The sequence below is a fragment of the Babylonia areolata genome, chromosome 18, assembly GCF_041734735.1.
Source record: "Babylonia areolata isolate BAREFJ2019XMU chromosome 18, ASM4173473v1, whole genome shotgun sequence".
NCBI lineage: Eukaryota > Metazoa > Mollusca > Gastropoda > Neogastropoda > Buccinidae > Babylonia > Babylonia areolata.
In genome coordinates this window covers 72731314-72751730 of record NC_134893.1, presented here as the reverse complement: position 1 = coordinate 72751730, position 20417 = coordinate 72731314, and the positions used below count along the sequence as shown (strand labels likewise).

Genomic DNA, 20417 nt, shown 5'->3' with positions numbered 1-20417 from the left:
ATCATCAGCTGTCAACACACCCACATCAACATCAACATCAGAACAACCAATCGTCAGCTGTCAACACACACACATCAACATTAGAACAACCAATCATCAGCTGTCAACACACCCACATCAACATCAACATCAGAACAACCAATCATCAGCTGTCAACACACCCACATCAACATCAGAACAACCAATCATCAGCTGTCAACACACCCACATCAACATCAGAACAACCAATCATCAGCTGTCAACACACCCACATCAACATCAACATCAGCATCAGAACAACCAATCACACCTACCACCAAATGTCATATCCAAAATGTCTATCAATAACATGGCTTTAATTTACTGCCATTCCAACATCAAAATCAAGCTGAATACACATATGAACAATACCTGCTGTGCTGTGTGCAGAGACACCACACTGACTACACACTGCACTGTGGTCAAGATTCACAGTGGGAGTTGTTTACCTGCAACTCTCACATTCACTCCAACACACAGGTGGATGGGTTGTTACATGCATGGCCATTTCAACCTGGCCATACAGGCAGCCATACTGCAATATTGTGGGATGTGCATGGCAGTGATGTCCTAATTTCTCTAACCCACAAAATGTTGTTGTTGTTGTTGTCGTATTTCTTTTTATCACAACAGATTTCTCTGTGTGAAATTCGGGCTGCTCTCCCCAGGGAGAGCGCGTCGCTACAGTACAGCGCCAACCATTTTTTTTTGTATTTTTTCCTGCATGCAGTTTTATTTGTTTTTCCTATCAAAGTGGATTTTTCTACAGAATTTTGCCAGGAACAACCCTTTTGTTGCCATGGGTTCTTTTACGTGCGCTAAGCGCATGCTGCACACGGGACCTCGGTTTATCGTCTCATCCAAATGACTAGCATCCAGACCACCACTCAAGGTCTAGTGGAGGGGGAGAAAATATCGGCAGCTGAGCCGTGATTCGAACCAGCGCGCTCAGATTCTCTCGCTTCCTAGGCGGACACGTTACCTCTAGGCCATGCTGACATGGATCACAAGATCTTCACTATGTGTACTTGATATTCTACTGTACATACATACATGAAGGAACCACCAGGCAATAAGCAGGTCTGCACATCAGTTGACCTGGGAGACTTGAAAAATCTCCATCTTTAACCCTTTCAGTGCAAAGCCTATTCTATGCTCAGTGGCAACCGATTAGCTTGGAATTCAAGTGGAGCATTTCGCTGCTGTACTTTGTCACTGGCAGAAACCATGTTGATTTTTTTTTTTATCAGTAATATGGAGGGCAAAATTAAAACCTTTATAAAGCTGGGTCATTTTTAAGGACTTAAAATGTATTTTTTTTTTTTTTAATTCTTATAAACCTTTCAACAACCTAATAATTAAAACTTTTAACAACACATATGTGCACACACACACACACATGCCCATGCATGTGCACACACACACAAACACACAAAATCCCCATGGTATGATCTATTTTTGTTGCAGAAACATATTTGGGTGTGTCAAAACATGTAGGAAGCCAGTGGGGGATAAGGGGAGAGTGTTACCTTGCCGGACTCCATCAGACACAGACTGTTGGGACTGCCTTTCTCCACCAGCGTCACACGGTCATTCCTCAGGGCCTGGGTGTCCACATACACTGTCGACGGCTCTGGGCACGACGCACCCTGGGTACACACAACGCATCAACCACTTGTACCCTGGGTACACACACAACACATCAACCACTTGTACCCTGGGTACACACACAACACATCAACCACTTGTTGCTCTGGGCACGACGCACCCTGGGTACACACATAACACATCAACCACTTGTTGCTCTGGGCACGACGCACGACGCACCCTGGGTACATACCTAACACATCAACCACTTGTACCCTGGGTACACACACAACACATCAACCACTTGTACCCTGGGTACACACACATCAACACATCAACCACTTGTACCCTGGGTACATACACATCAACCACTTGTACCCTGGGTACACACACATCAACCATTTGTTGCTCTGGGCATGACGCACCCTGGGTACACACACAACACATCAACCACTTGTACCCTGAGTACACACACAACACATCAACCACTTGTACCCTGGGTACACACACAACACATCAACCACTTGTACCCTGGGTACACACACAACACATCAACCACTTGTACCCTGGGTACACACACAACACATCAACCACTTGTACCCTGGGTACACACACAACACATCAACCACTTGTACCCTGGGTACACACACAACACATCAACCACTTGTACCCTGGGTACACACACAACACATCAACCACTTGTACCCTGGGTACACACACAACACATCAACCACTTGTACCCTGGGTACACACACAACACATCAACCACTTGTACCCTGGGTACACACACAACACATCAACCACTTGTACCCTGGGTACACACACAACACATCAACCACTTGTACCCTGGGTACATACCCAACACATCAACCACTTGTCACTCGGGGCCAAACGCACTCTGGGCGCGCGTACACACACACACATCAAACGGTTATTTGGTTCTATCTTGTTCAGTCTACAAACTGTTGCCTGCACACACACACGCTGTAATCAGCTGACTGGTCCTGTTCATAATGTACAATCTAAACACAGTGTAATGTCCAGGTTGTCACTAACTCAATTGCAGTGAAATGCCCTTATTCACACACACACACACACACACACACACACACACACTGGCAGTGAAATGTCCATGCTGACACACACAAACACACACACAAACCGGCAGTGAAATGTCCACACTCACACACACACACACACACACACACACCTGCAGTGAAATGTCCACACACACACACACACCTGCAGTGAAATGTCCACACACACACACACACCTGCAGTGAAATGTCCACACACACACACACACCTGCAGTGAAATGTCCACACACACACACACACCTGCAGTGAAATGTCCACACACACACACACACACACCTGCAGTGAAATGTCCACGCTGACACACACACACACACACACACACCTGCAGTGAAATGTCCACACACACACACACACAACTGAATCCGACACACACACACACACACACACTGCAGTGAAATGTCCACACACACACACACACACACCTGCAGTGAAATGTCCACACACACACACACACACACCTGCAGTGAAATGTCCACACCACACACACAACACACACACCTGCAGTGAAATGTCCACACACACACACACACCACACACACACACACACACTGCAGTGAAATGTCCACGCTGACACACACACACACACACACACCTGCAGTGAAATGCCCACGTTGACACACACACACACACACACAAACACACACACCTGCAGTGAAATGCCCACGTTGACCCGACAGCCAAAGCTGGTGGAGACGGCACGTGGCGACAGACCAAGGGAGGCAAAGAGCTTGGTGAAGGAGGTGGTGAGGGCGATGCGGGGCCGTTCCTCCGCCACCACCACACAGGCACGCACACACGACAGGTTCACCCCTTTGGCCTGAACACCACCACACAACACCCTGTAATCACTGGACCTGGCTTCAAAATGATCATTTTCCAACTCTGGATCAGTTGAGACAAAATCATTCACTAAGGGTCAAGTTCTACAGCTTTTTTACTTTACATACGTGCATGCGTTTAATTATCTAAAATAACATAATATATCTAAAGCAGAGAGAGAAATTTGATTTCTTTCTGTGTTTGTCAGTCTGTCTGTGTCTCTTTCTTTTTCTCCCTGTCCCTCTTTCTCCTGTTCTTCTTTCTCCAGCTATGTGTCAAGTCCAGTCAAAATGATCTTTACTGAGCTTAAAAGAATAAGCTTATATAGCTGTGTTACATCCTGCCCTCATAAAAAAGAAAGAGAAGAAATTTTTTTTAAATGAAAAAAAAGGGAAGAAATGGGGAAGTGGGGGTCAGGAAAGGATAATATAAAAATAAACAATTACAAGAAACACACAAAAATTGTTACAGTTGTTTGATGTTAGCGTTTCCTTCTATATTGTGCCTATGTCTCCCGTTTTAATGCTTTATTTTTTCCAATGTTCTGCATCTTTCCCCACCACACACACACACACACACGCACACACACGCACACCCCAACACAAAAATTCTATCGAAAACAACAACAACAACAGAAATAATACAAGCATAAATAGCAATAAATATACATATGACACTGACACAATTACAGCATGCAGTGCGACATTCTTACATCATTAACTTAATTCAGGAAGAAAAGAGCGAGAGAAAGAACGAGAGAGAGAGAGAGAGAGAGAACAGACAGGCAGATAAAGGTAACAGTCGGGAGATGGAAAAGAGAGACAGAGAGTCAGAAGAACAGAGAGATTTTCAGGTCAGAAAGACAGACAGGTATATAGACAGCAGATACGAGGATAATCATATCAAAGCATGAAGGGATCAAATTTTTTCCATCAAATATGTGTTCATGTGGGTGTGCTTTCTACTTTTTCTTTCCTTTTTTTTTTTTGATTATCAGAAAACATTCTCACATGCCATTAAAACATCACATATATATGTAAGGTTTTTGGGGAAAATTAAAAAAAAGAAAAAGGTGATGTCAACGTGAGAGCAGTGAAGAGACAGACCTTGAGAGCGGCTGTGGACGTCCCCAGACCTCTGGTACACAGCTCCATCACTCCGTAGGAACAGAACGTGTCACGCACTGTGCAACACACACACACACCACACACACACACAACACACACACACAAACACCACACACACACCACACAACACACACACACCACACACACACACAACACACACACACATACACACACACACACACCACAACACCAATCAGTACCACCTCTTTCCTCTCTCAACACTCTACACCACAGCTACATACATGCCTGCCACACCTGCTGTGGACCAGTAACATGAGACCACTGCAGTACAAAGTGTGGTTGTTCACTACAGCATGAAAATTGATGGGGAATTGTTTATTTAATCAGTCAAAGCTTTGTTTCCATGCCCCAGAATCCATTAATGGCTCAGTTTAGAACAACTTTACCAAACAATAATAAACGGAAATAAGAATAATGTATCGGTATGAGAACACTCGCAGCAGGTCCACACGGGAAGTAATTATGGTACGAGATAACTTGTAACTGGAGTACAATTATTTAACATTGTACAATCATACATTACAACTCCCACATTCACTCATGTGAACAACTTTGACGACTGTGACCATTTTTTATCCCACCATTAACGCTGGCCGTCACACTCCATTTTTGGACATGTGCATACTGTGTATACTTCTGTTTCCAATGCCCACCAAACAATGACAAGGCGAATGGAATAATGTGTGTGTCTCATGTTCCGCATGTGTAAACACGCAAAGTAGGTTCAGGCACTAACAGGTCTGCACATATGCTGACTTGGGAGAACGAAAAAATCTCCATGCACGCGCAAGTGTGTGTGGTTTGCGTCTCATTTGCGTGTTGCTGTAAAACTTGGAGATGTTTGTAATTTCATCATCACTGTTACACTCTTGTTTCCAACAGCTGATTACAACAACAGCACAAATACATAAAACATTCCCACCATGTGTGTGTGTGTGCGTGCGTATGCATGCTTGCATATGTTTAAATATGACTAACTGACACAGAAAATGAATGATGAACACCTAAAGGCAGCTGTCAGTCAAATGACTGTTGCTGGTAAAGTGCTCAGAGCTTATCTCTGACCAAAGACAGACTCTACATGAAAGCATCAATAATAACTATAACAATAATTACAACCAAAACCATAATAATACTAATAAATGATAGCCATAATAATACTAAGAACACTAATGACAGCAGACACTGACCATTGTATGTACTGACGGACGTCAGCCACACAGCAGGGTTGGTCTCCACTTCAGCTGGGGGGACCAGGATGGAATGATGGCCTGAATACACACTGAAACACACAGCCACTGTCACCACCAACACACACCTCTCTCCTCCACAACGCATCTTTTTATACATCGTTTTTTTTCTTCATGATCAATTCAGATATTCTGAAGAATTTTGCTGGGAAAAAATATTGGTGGGAGAACCAGTAAGGCAGAAAACCAGAAAGGCAGAGTCCACAGAAAGTAAAGAGAGAAAAGAAAGAAAGGTAGAGTCCACAGAAAGTAAAGACACAACACCAGAAAGGTAGAGTCCACAGAAAGTAAAGACACAAAACCAGAAAGGTACAGTCCACAGAAAGTAAAGACACAAAACCAGAAAGGTAGAGTCCACAGAAAGTAAAGACACAAAACCAGAAAGGTACAGTCCACAGAAAGTAAAGACACAAAACCAGAAAGGTAGAGTCCACAGAAAGTAAAGACACAAAACCAGAAAGGTAGAGTCCACAGAAAGTAAAGACAGAAACCAGAAAGGCAGAGTCCACAGAAAGTAAAGACACAAAACCAGAAAGGTACAGTCCACAGAAAGTAAAGACACAAAACCAGAAAGGTACAGTCCACAGAAAGTAAAGACAGAAACCAGAAAGGTACAGTCCACAGAAAGTAAAGACACAAAACCAGAAAGGTACAGTCCACAGAAAGTAAAGACACAAAACCAGAAAGGTACAGTCCACAGAAAGTAAAGACAGAAACCAGAAAGGCAGAGATCACAGAAAGTAAAGACAGAACCCCAGAAAGGCAGAGTCCACAGAAAGTAAAGACACAAAACCAGAAAGGCAGAGTCCACAGAAAGTAAAGACACAAAACCAGAAAGGTAGAGTCCACAGAAAGTAAAGACACAAAACCAGAAAGGTACAGTCCACAGAAAGTAAAGACAGAAACCAGAAAGGTAGAGTCCACAGAAAGTAAAGACACAAAACCAGAAAGGCAGAGTCCACAGAAAGTAAAGACACAAAACCAGAAAGGCAGAGTCCACAGAAAGTAAAGACACAAAACCAGAAAGGTACAGTCCACAGAAAGTAAAGACACAAAACCAGAAAGGTAGAGTCCACAGAAAGTAAAGACACAAAACCAGAAAGGTAGAGTCCACAGAAAGTAAAGACACAAAACCAGAAAGGTACAGTCCACAGAAAGTAAAGACACAAAACCAGAAAGGCAGAGTCCACAGAAAGTAAAGACAGAAAACCAGAAAGGCAGAGTCCACAGAAAGTAAAGACACAAAACCAGAAAGGTAGAGTCCACAGAAAGTAAAGACACAAAACCAGAAAGGTACAGTCCACAGAAAGTAAAGACACAAAACCAGAAAGGTACAGTCCACAGAAAGTAAAGACAGAAAACCAGAAAGGCAGAGTCCACAGAAAGTAAAGACACAAAACCAGAAAGGCAGAGTCCACAGAAAGTAAAGACACAAAACCAGAAAGGTACAGTCCACAGAAAGTAAAGACAGAAAACCAGAAAGGCAGAGTCCACAGAAAGTAAAGACAGAAACCAGAAAGGCAGAGTCCACAGAAAGTAAAGACAGAAACCAGAAAGGTAGAGTCCACAGAAAGTAAAGACACAAAACCAGAAAGGTAGAGTCCACAGAAAGTAAAGACACAAAACCAGAAAGGTAGAGTCCACAGAAAGTAAAGACAGAACACCAGAAAGGTAGAGTCCACAGAAAGTAAAGACAGAAAACCAGAAAGGCAGAGTCCACAGAAAGTAAAGACACAAAACCAGAAAGGTAGAGTCCACAGAAAGTAAAGACACAAAACCAGAAACCAAGACAGCGACATCGATTTTTAGAAAAAAACACTTCCAACAGGAAAACAAAATAAAATTGCAGGCAGAAAAACAAACAAACAACAACAACAAAAAATGGTGGTGCTCTCAGCGCAGCAACTTGCTCTCCCTGGGGAAAGCAGCCCCAATTTCACACACAGAAATCTGTCGTGACCAAAACAGTAATACAACGAAATGCAATACAATATAAAACGATACAACACAAACACTACAACACAATCCAACAGGTCCCTCCATCAAAACACTAAAACGGGTCCCTCCCTCAAAACACTACATCACAATCCAACAGGTCCCTCCCTCAAAACACTACAATACAACAGGTCCCTCCCTCAAAACACTACAACACAATCCAACGGGTCCCTCCCTCAAAACACTACAATCCAACGGGCCCCACCCTCAAAACACTACAACACAATCCAACAGGTCCCTCCCTCAAAACACTACAATACAACAGGTCCCTCCCTCAAAACACTACAACACAATCCAACGGGTCCCTCCCTCAAAACACTACAACACAATCCAACAGGTCCCTCCCTCAAAACACTACAATACAACAGGTCCCTCCCTCAAAACACTACAACACAATCCAACGGGTCCCTCCCTCAAAACACTACAACACAATCCAACAGGCCCCTCCCTCAAAACACTACAACACAATCCAACAGGTCCCTCCCTCAAAACACTACAACACAATCCAACGGGTCCCTCCCTCAAAACACTACAACACAATCCAACAGGCCCCTCCCTCAAAACACTACAATACAACAGGTCCCTCCCTCAAAACACTACAACACAATCCAACAGGCCCCTCCCTCAAAACACTACAACACAATCCAACAGGCCCCTCCCTCAAAACACTACAACACAATCCAACAGGTCCCTCCCTCAAAACACTACAATACAACAGGTCCCTCCCTCAAAACACTACAACACAATCCAACAGGCCCCTCCCTCAAAACACTACAACACAATCCAACAGGCCCCTCCCTCAAAACACTACAACACAATCCAACAGGCCCCTCCCTCAAAACACTACAACACAATCCAACAGGTCCCTCCCTCAAAACACTACAATCCAACAGGTCCCTCCCTCAAAACACTACAACACAATCCAACAGGTCCCTCCCTCAAAACACTACAACACAATCCAACAGGTCCCTCCCTCAAAACACTACAACACAATCCAACGGGTCCCTCCCTCAAAACACTACAACACAATCCAACAGGTCCCTCCCTCAAAACACTACAACACAATCCAACAGGTCCCTCCCTCAAAACACTACAATCCAACAGGTCCCTCCCTCAAAACACTACAACACAATCCAACAGGCCCCTCCCTCAAAACACTACAACACAATCCAACAGGTCCCTCCCTCAAAACACTACAATACAACAGGCCCCTCCCTCAAAACACTACAACACAATCCAACAGGCCCCTCCCTCAAAACACTACAACACAATCCAACAGGCCCCTCCCTCAAAACACTACAACACAATCCAACAGGTCCCTCCCTCAAAACACTACAACACAATCCAACAGGTCCCTCCCTCAAAACACTACAATACAACAGGTCCCTCCCTCAAAACACTACAACACAATCCAACAGGTCCCACCCTCAAAACACTACAACACAATCCAACGGGTGACTGACCTGGACAGACACCAGAGGACAAAGCCCAGGCCGTTGTAGGGGTCCAGACAGAGAGACACCACACGGGACGGGTACAGCTCACACTGCAGCTTCTGTGCCCGGCATAGCGCTGTGGCACTGGCGTGTGACATCTGAAACATGTGTACCGCGCTCGCTTTCACTTTGTACACAGCGTGACAACTCATCCACATATGCTCTGATAATAATGATAAAAAATAATAATAATATGATAATGATAAATCAAATACTACAATGTAGACTGATGTTTACACATCCCAGGTAGGGAGCTTGTGGTGTTTACAATACTTAGTTCAACATTAACAATAACAATTATACTAATGGCAAAACAATGAAACAACAACAATAATAATAATGCTGATTGACATTCGCACCTCATAGATTGGGAGCTTGTGGAGTTTACAATAAAAAGTTCAACATTAATAATAATAACAATTGTACTTTTTTTTGGTTTTAAACCCAATAATAATAATGATAACAATGCCGATTATGTTCAAACTTGCCAGACCGGGAGCATGCAGTATTTACAATAAAAAGTTATACATATATAAACATAGTATGCATCAATAACACAAGTTGGTGTGGGACTTCTGAGGGACACATGTTGGTGTGGGACTTCTGTGGGACACCTGTTGGTGTGGGACTTCTGTGGGACACATGTTGGTGTGGGACTTCTGTGGGACACCTGTTGGTGTGGGACTTCTGTGGGACACCTGTTGGTGTGGGACTTCAGTGGGACACATGTTGGTGTGGGACTTCTGTGGGACACCTGTTGGTGTGGGACTTCTGTGGGACACCTGTTGGTGTGGGACTTCAGTGGGACACATGTTGGTGTGGGACTTCTGTGGGACACCTGTTGGTGTGGGACTTCAGTGGGACACATGTTGGTGTGGGACTTCAGTGGGACACCTGTTGGTGTGGGACTTCTGTGGGACACCTGTTGGTGTGGGACTTCAGTGGGACACATGTTGGTGTGGGACTTCAGTGGGACACATGTTGGTGTGGGACTTCTGTGGGACACCTGTTGGTGTGGGACTTCTGTGGGACACCTGTTGGTGTGGGACTTCAGTGGGACACATGTTGGTGTGGGACTTCTGTGGGACACCTGTTGGTGTGGGACTTCAGTGGGACACATGTTGGTGTGGGACTTCTGTGGGACACCTGTTGGTGTGGGACTTCCGTGGGACACATGTTGGTGTGGGACTTCAGTGGGACACCTGTTGGTGTGGGACTTCTGTGGGACACCTGTTGGTGTGGGACTTCCGTGGGACACCTGTTGGTGTGGGACTTCTGTGGGACACCTGTTGGTGTGGGACTTGTGCAACAGGTAAGACACTCTCCCTGCTACAACTGCAGTGTTCTAGATTGGGTTTGCTCTTCATCTGCTGTTACAGACTCATGCTCTGTCTTTCTCTCAGTCTCTCTCTGAGAGAGAGAGAGAGAGAGAGAGAGAGAGAGAGAGAGTGTGTGTGTGTTTGTGTGTGGTGTAATGTGGTGTGGTGTGTGTGAGTGTATGTGTGTTACACTTCAGCACCATTCATGTATCCCATTCATTGCACCACACTCCCAACCCAGCTTGTTCTTTTCTTCATCTGATATCATCCTCTTAGTTAAACAACAACAGCAACAACCAAAACAAAAAAACAATGACTTCAATGTGGTGAAAAACAAAGTACATACACATGGCCACACAGCTCCACCTGGATTACACCACACACACACCATCCACATACATCACAACACACACATCACCCACATACATCACAACACACACATCACCCACACACATCACAACACACACATCACACCACATACATCACCCACATACATCACAACACACACACCACCCACACACATCACAACACACACATCAAAACACACACCACCCACACACATCACAACACACACACTACCCACACACATCACAACACACACACCACCCACACACATCACAACACACACATCAAAACACACACCACCCACACACATCACAACACACACACTACCCACACACATCACAACACACACACTACCCACACACATCACAACACACACATCACAACACACACACTACCCACACACATCACAACACACACACTACCCACACACATCACAACACACACATCACAACACACACACTACCCACACACATCACAACACACACACTACCCACACACATCACAACACACACATCACAACACACACACTACCCACACACATCACAACACACACATCACAACACACACACTACCCACACACATCACAACACACACACTACCCACACACATCACAACACACACATCACAACACACACACTACCCACACACATCACAACACACACATCACAACACACACACTACCCACACACATCACAACACACACACTACCCACACACATCACAACACACACACACCACCCACACACATCACAACACACACATCACTCACTACACACACCACCCACACACCCACCCACAACACAAACCAACACACACACACTACACCACCCACACACACCAGGAGACCACCCAGACCCCATCCACCACCACCCCAGCACCTCCCCCTTTGCCAGGTTCCTCCCCCACACACCTTGACGCCAGCCAGCATGCCGGTGGTGGAGACAGAGAAGTCCAGGTAGCACATCATCTCAGGTGTGGGGGCGCGGTAAATGGCCGCCAGGTGTTTCTTGCCCGCCTCGTCGGTGTCCAGCAGCTGTACCCAGTGCTTGGGGTCCACGATGGCTGCTGACTCCTGAACATACACACCATCATCATCGTCATCAACAATAATCATAGTAATGATAACAATAATAACATGTCCAGCAGCTGTACCCAGTGCTTGGGGTCGACGATGGCTGCTGACTCCTGAACACACACACCATCATCATCATCATCAACAATAATCATAGTAATGATAACAATAATAACATGTCCAGCAGCTGTACCCAGTGCTTGGGGTCCACGATGGCTGCTGACTCCTGAACACACACGCCATCATCATCGTCATCAACAATAATCATAGTAATGATAACAATAATAACATGTCCAACATTTGGACACACTCCTTGGGGTCTACAATTGCTACACTACAACACAACACACCACAACACAATACAGCGTACTGCACTAATGCACAATACAACACACCACAACATAACACAACCCAAACTGTACAACAACAAAACACACCACACAACACACTAAACACACCACAACACAATATGCTACAACACACTACAACAAAATGCACCAAAATACAATAAAACACAACGCACTACAACAAAAAACACCACACCACACCACACAACATCACAACACCACACCACACAAAGGAACCTTGGAGCGAAGTAGTTTGATGATGACGGCAGTGGTGAAGATGGCCACAGACTTGCTGACATTACACACCACACCACAATACACCACACAATACAACACAACACAATACACCACACCACACCACACCACACCACACCACACCACACCACACCACAATACACCACACCACACTACACCACACCACACCACACCACAATACACCACACAATACAACACACCACAATACACCACACCACACCACACCACAATACAATACAATACAATACAACACACTACACCACACCACACTACACTACACCACACAACAATACAACACAACACAATACAATAAAACACACTACACCACACCACACTACACCACACAACAATACAACACAATACAACACACTACACCACACCACATTATACCACACAACAATACAACACAACACAATACAACACAACACAACACAATACACCACACCACACCACATCACAACACAATACAACACAATACACCACACCACACCACACAACAATGCAACACAACACAACACAACAAAATACACCACACCACACCACACCACACAACAATACAATACAATACAGCACAACACAATACAACACAATACACCACACCACAATACAACACAACACAATACAACAAAATACACCACACCACACCACACAAACGTACCTTAGAGCAGAGCAGTTTGATAACGACGGCAGTGGTGAGGTTGGCCACTGACTTGCTGACATTACACCACACCACAACACAATACACCTCAGAAACAATACACCACACCACACCACACAACACAACACCACACAACAATACAATACAATACACCACAATACACCACAGAAACAATACACCACACCACACCACACAACACAACAATACAACACAATACACCACAGAAACAATACACCACACCACACCACACAACACAACAATACAACACAATACACCACAGAAACAATACACCACACCACACCACACAACACAACAATACACCACAATACACCACAGAAACAATACACCACAACAACACACCTTGGAGCGGAGAAGTTCGATGACGACGGCGGTGGTGAGGTTGGCCACTGACTTGCTGACATTACACACCACACCACAATACACCACAGAAACAATACACCACACCACACCACAACAACACACCTTGGAGCGGAGAAGTTTGATGACGACGGCGGTGGTGAGGATGGCCACGGACTTGCTGACCTCCACGATCATGCGTACCGTGGGCAGGGTGGAGGCCACATTCTGGGGGTGGGGGGGCCGGATGGTCACAGGCACACACCCTGCAACACACAAAAATCATTTCACAATACCCTTCCATTCTCATGTATTTCTCCACACTGGGTGAACATCCTGTAAGTTATATACATATATAAAGATCCACAGGCTTCTGTCACTTAAAGAATACAGCCGTTAAGTTGAACCAAAAAGACCTACTTTCAGTTTCCTTCAAAATCAACATGTTTCCTTTCACATAACATTTTCCCATTCCAGGCATCAGAATACCCCAGAGCCCAATCCTCTGAAGACAGCATGGATCAAGGGGCTGCCCAGGCCCCAGTGAGGTAAGGGGCGATATATATACATGTGCAAAACAGAACAAGCTGTTAAAGAATATCATAATTTAGATGATAAGATTGTACTCCATAAAAAAAAACAGACTCTGCAGCTGCCTGAGCCGAAACCTCGGTTAGTGGTCCACGAATCCTCTGAAATCAGTGGATCGGTGGATCATTCTGATGCCGGCATTCACTACTGGCTTTGAAGCAGGAACAGTTTCAGTCTTTATTCTAATATCAGTCCACCTCCTGTCAATGTTCCTTTTAACTTGTACTCCTTCACTGGAGCTCCCCAAATCAGAGATCTCTGAGACTGAGTTGATAGCTGGTGAGAATGACCAGAAATGATTGTCAGAATTTTTTGTTGTTTTTGTTTTCTGCGACTCTTGTTCTTATGCACAAAAAGTTTGTTTTTTTTTTAATATAAGGATAAAAGTAAAACGTTGCAGAGTGCAGATGCAGACAACAGCAGCAGTACTCACCAACATACAAACAGCCGTAGAATGCAGCTATCAGATCTACACCTGTTAAAAAACAGAAAAAAAACAAGTAAAAATACTACAACAAAATCACAAGGCATGCTTTTTAAAGCAATACAGTACAAGCCAAAACATTTATACATATTTACCATTTTAATCTGACATTTTCTTTTCAAAAGCAAGACAGTGCAAGCCAAAACATTTATACATATTTACCGTTTTTAATTTTCTTTTCAAAGGCAATACCGTACAAGACAAATACCTTGATCAATATTTTTCATATATCACACCTACCCATGAAGAAAATCAGTTTACTATTAAAGACAGGAGCCACTACATCAGCTGTTAGTTCATCTTTATGACATCACTGATGGGGAAGTCTTCCGTTATAACTGTAAATCATGCTATATACAGGACATTTACATTGAACAGTGTTCCACAATGTAAAATATATGCTGGGTTGAATTTCTGCCAACACATTTTGTTTTTCACTGAGTAACACTCAAAGTGAAAACAAACTGAAACTGATATTATAATCCTGGACTTGAAATTTATAGATTTGCATAAAAAAAAATGTTGAACACACACGCACAATGTGCACACATGCACGTGCACACACGCACACACCAAAATGACTCACCCAAACACCCATACCTACACAAACACTCCACCCCACTCACAGACCCACCCACACACACACAGTCACCCTGCAGACTTGAACCCCAGCCCCACAGACCTGGGTGGAAGATGAGGGCCACATGGTCCCCAGTGTTCAGCTTGCCCTTCTCCATCAGCATACAGCCGATGCGCTCCGCCCGCTTGTGGAGCTGGGAGCAGCTCACGGACTGCGTGGCCTGGTTCTGTAACATGCACAACACAGAATGATACATCCAGTTTCACTGAAGGACTGCGTGGCCTGGTTCTGTAACATGCACAACACAGAATGATACATCCAGTTTGACTGAAGGACTGTGTGGCCTGGTTCTGTAACATGCACAACACAGAATGATGCATCCAGTTTCACTGAAGGACTGTGTAACCTGGTTCTGTAACATGCACAACACAGAATGATGCATCCAGTTTGACTGAAGGACTGTGTGGCCTGGTTCTGTAACATGCACAACACAGAATGATGCATCCAGTTTCACTGAAGGACTGTGTGGCCTGGTTCTGTAACATGCACAACACAGAATGATGCATCCAGTTTGACTGAAGGACTGCGTGGCCTGGTTCTGTAACATGCACAACACAGAATGATGCATCCAGTTTCACTGAAGGACTGTGTAACCTGGTTCTGTAACATGCACAACACAGAATGATGCATCCAGTTTCACTGAAGGACTGCGTGGCCTGGTTCTGTAACATGCACAACACAGGATGATACATCCAGTTTCACTGAAGGACTGCGTGGCCTGGTTCTGTAACATGCACAACACAGAATGATACATCCAGTTTCACTGAAGGACTGCGTGGCCTGGTTCTGTAACATGCACAACACAGAATGATGCATCCAGTTTCACTGAAGGACTGTGTGACCTGGTTCTGTAACATGCACAACACAGAATGATACATCCAGTTTCACTGAAGGACTGTGTGACCTGGTTCTGTAACATGCACAACACAGGGTGATACATCCAGTTTCACTGAAGGACTGTGTAACCTGGTTCTGTAACATGCACAACAAAGAATGATGCATCTGGTTTCACATTCGCCGGCATAATAGCCGAGTGGTAAAAGCGTTGGACTTTCAATCTGAGGGCCCCAGGTTTGAATCTCAGTAACAGCACCTGGTGGGTAAAGGATGAAGATTTTTCAGATCTAACAGGTCAACATATGTACAGACCTGCTTGTGCCTGTACACCCTTTGTGTGTTTTCACACGCAGAAGATTAAATATGCATGTTAAAGATCCTGTAATGCATGTCAGCGTTCTGTGGGTTATGGAAACAAGAAGATATCCAGCATACACATCCTCAAAAACGGAGAATGGCTGCCTACAAGGTGGGGTAAGCAAACTTAAGTCATACACATTAAATATTACATGTCTGTGTAAGTCTGTATGTGTGCATGACTGAACCTGATTGAATGACACAGGAAACGAATGATGAGCGCCCAATGGCAGCTATCAGTTGGCTCTACCTGGGTAGGCAGCCTGTGGGGCGAACGACACTGCAAAGCGCTTCAGGCTTTGTCTCGGACCAAGGACAGGTGCTGTATAAGCATCCATATCATTCATCATCATTCAAAGAAGGCTCACTGAATTTGGACGAGTCCACATACAAGAAACCACTTCTGCCGGACATGTGCCTGACAGCAGCACAGCCCAACGAGCTTCGGCCTTGAGTGCATGCATATGTATTTGTGTACCTATCAGCCTTGAGTGCATGCATATGTATTTGTGTACCTATCAGCCTTGAGTGCATGCATATGTATTTGTGTACCTATCAGCCTGGAGTGCATGCATATGTATTTGTGTACCTATCAGCCTTGAGTGCATGCATACGTATTTGTGTAAGCCTGGAGTGCATGCATATGTATTGCCTATCAGCCTTGAGTGCATGCATATGTATTTGTGTACCTATCAGCCTGGAGTGCATGCATATGTATTTGTGTACCTATCAGCCTGGAGTGCATGCATATGTATTTGTGTACCTATCAGCCTTGAGTGCATGCATACGTATTTGTGTACCTATCAGAGTGGATTTCTTCTACATAATTTTAGCCAGAGGGACAACACTTTTGTTGCTATGGGTTGTTTTTCAGTGCACTGTATAAACTACCTGAACCACCTCAACACATGGACAAGCAGAGACATGGTAACAATCAATTCAACAGATGCAGAGGAAACAGTACAGGAAAAATGAAGGCATGCTGAAGGTTAAACATGTGTTGTGAGCACACTGTGAGCTTTCAGCTTATTGCTGCTTTCTATTTTCCATTCTATTGCATTCTGTCAATGTTTATGATTGAGTAAACAGAGGTTTGAACCCAGAACCTACCCTGGCATTGAGCAAGGTGAAGAGGACGTGGTCCGCTGTTGTCTGTGCCCGCCACCTCAGGATCTCCGTCAGGAACTGGTGCTGCCACCACACACATCATACACATATCATACACATCACACACAGCTATACACATATCATAACACACATCTACACAACACACAGCCATACACACATCATACACAACACATATCATACACAACACACAGCCATACACATATCATACACAACACACATCACACACACAGACCCATACACATATACACAACACACGTCACACACACAGCCATACACATATCATACACAACACACATCACACACACACAGCCATACACATATCATACACAACACGCATCACACAGCCATACACATATCATACACAACACACATCACACACACAGCCCATTAACATATACACAACACATATACACAACACACAGCCATACACACATCATATATATACATATGTATAGTCAGTCGTGTCCCACTATCACCATCAGAACAGCAGAGGAGGCAACTGCTGTCCCGACTATCTGGGCCAGAATCTGATTATAGTGGAGAGTGTCTTGCCCAAGTTACATCCCCATGCTCTCGGCCAAGAGGGTTTTAGGACAGTTGGCACTGGGATGGTTCCCAAAGGCCAACTAGCCCACAAGGCTGCAGCACTAAGAGCCAGTGCAATTTTGTCTCCTAGTTTGAGAGTCATAGTCCTTCACAAAAGATTGAGCTGTAAATGACTTCACACTGCATTGGAGAAACCATTGATAATACACATATAATACATCACACACACACAAAACACACACACATCAGTTAATGTCTCTACCATCACTTTCCTTTAGAATTTCAGGTACACATTGTGTGTGTGTGTGTGTGTGTGTGTGTGTGTGTGTGTGTGTGTGTGTGTGTGTGTGTGTGTGTGTGTGTAGCCTTGAGATGGCCTTAAAGGTCGGCGAGGCTCTCAGCACCATAATTTGATTTGATTTCATTTGTATGTGTGTGTGTGCGTTTCTGTGTGTATATGCTTTGTCACTGACACGCTGGATTTAACCTTGTTCATAAGTCTCAATTATGGCGCCCTGTGCTGATGATTTTTATAAACATTTTTCTCCTTACTGATGTTGACTGTTAGTGCTATGGGGCCCCTGGGCTAAGGAGGTAGAGTGCATTATAAATGCCCATCATTATAATTACCATCTTGATACAGGAACACAGACATCACACCCCTGTCTCACATTTAGACTGGTGTCACCAGTCACACCCCCTGTCTCACATTCAGACTTACCAATGCCCCCTAGCCATCCTGACTTACCCCCACTATGAAAACCCCCATCATCCCCTCCCCCCCCCCCCAACACACACACCCCCCTCCCCAACTCACCTTCCTGCTGTCAGACTCCTCCTCGGTCAGCCCCAGGTCACGACCCTGTGCCCAGGCCATACGTGCCCCCTGTACGATGTTGCCCACATGCACCGCTGAGGGCTTGATGTCTGCAACAGCGCCACACATGGGTCGTTCTTTTCTTCCCTTCACTGTGTCCTTTGTGCTGTCATGTTTGTGGCTTTGTTCACAAGTGTCTTTGTTTGTCTGTGTCATCTGCTTCTGCTTAGCAGATCTGGTGAAGCGTATATGGACTTGTCTGAACGCAGTGACGCCTCTTTGAGAAACTGAAGTGAACTGTTGTCCGTGGATCAAAACAGCATGACAGAAGAAATCTTTCAACAGAAGATTTGAAATAAATAAGTCTAAGTTCTCCAAGTGAAAATGCAAAAGCAAATGCAAAGAAAAAAAAGGAAGACTTAACGACTGCTATGGTTTGGTGTGTCATCTGTTACCAGCAATTTCACATTCCTGTGTTTGGATATGAAGGCAGTGGTTCAATATGCTGAACTGAAACCTATCTGCATTACACACTGTCTAGACTTCAGTGCTGCTAATGTTGACAACATATTTATGAGATAATTCCAAAGACGCAAGATCTGCAATTCACACACACACACACATTCACATCCAAATAGCATCAGAAAAGTTCCAGGTTCAGAGCTGTGGTGTATCTGTGTGCCTGTCAGAGACAGAGGCCAGGTGACTGTCAGCCTCACCTGGATGGAGCTCCCTGGGTTTGGGCAGGTTGGTGACACAGGTGTGGGGACACATCAGCACGTTGGCCGGGTGAAGGGAGCCGTCCAGGAACTTCTTCTTGGTCTCATGCAGGTGGATACCACCCAGGGGCGTCTGCAACAACAGGTGGGCATGTCCCTCACTGCATGGTACATCGCATGCCACGTCACACAGTGTGTCACACCACGTCACACCACACACTGTGTCACACCACGTCACACCACACACTGTGTCACACCACGTCACACCACACACTGTGTCACACCACACACTGTGTCACACCACGTCACACCACACACTGTGTCACACCACGTCACACCACACAGTGTGTCACACCACGTCACACCACACACTGTGTCACACCACACACTGTGTCACACCACACACTGTGTCACACCACGTCACACCACACACTGTGTCACACCACGTCACACCACACACTGTGTCACACCACACACTGTGTCACACCACGTCACACTACACAGTGTGTCACACCACGTCACACCACACACTGTG

General features: G+C 44.9%; 1 protein-coding gene across 6 annotated transcripts in view; it reads right to left on the bottom strand.

The window, feature by feature from the left end:
- Positions 1–20417, bottom strand: part of LOC143293065 (disco-interacting protein 2 homolog C-like) — an 89272-nt gene that overhangs the window by 8081 nt on the left and 60774 nt on the right. For all 6 annotated transcript variants that reach the window (XM_076603944.1, XM_076603945.1, XM_076603942.1 and 3 more), the window contains 12 exons: positions 19883–20015; positions 19164–19273; positions 17783–17863; positions 15521–15644; positions 14788–14829; positions 13890–14029; positions 11985–12146; positions 9379–9509; positions 5861–5952; positions 4629–4705; positions 3350–3520; positions 1548–1667 (listed from right to left, as the gene is read on the bottom strand). In XM_076603944.1, coding sequence (XP_076460059.1) covers positions 1548–1667; positions 3350–3520; positions 4629–4705; positions 5861–5952; positions 9379–9509; positions 11985–12146; positions 13890–14029; positions 14788–14829; positions 15521–15644; positions 17783–17863; positions 19164–19273; positions 19883–20015 — 1383 coding nt within the window. The remainder of the gene's footprint in view (positions 1–1547; positions 1668–3349; positions 3521–4628; positions 4706–5860; positions 5953–9378; positions 9510–11984; positions 12147–13889; positions 14030–14787; positions 14830–15520; positions 15645–17782; positions 17864–19163; positions 19274–19882; positions 20016–20417) is intronic.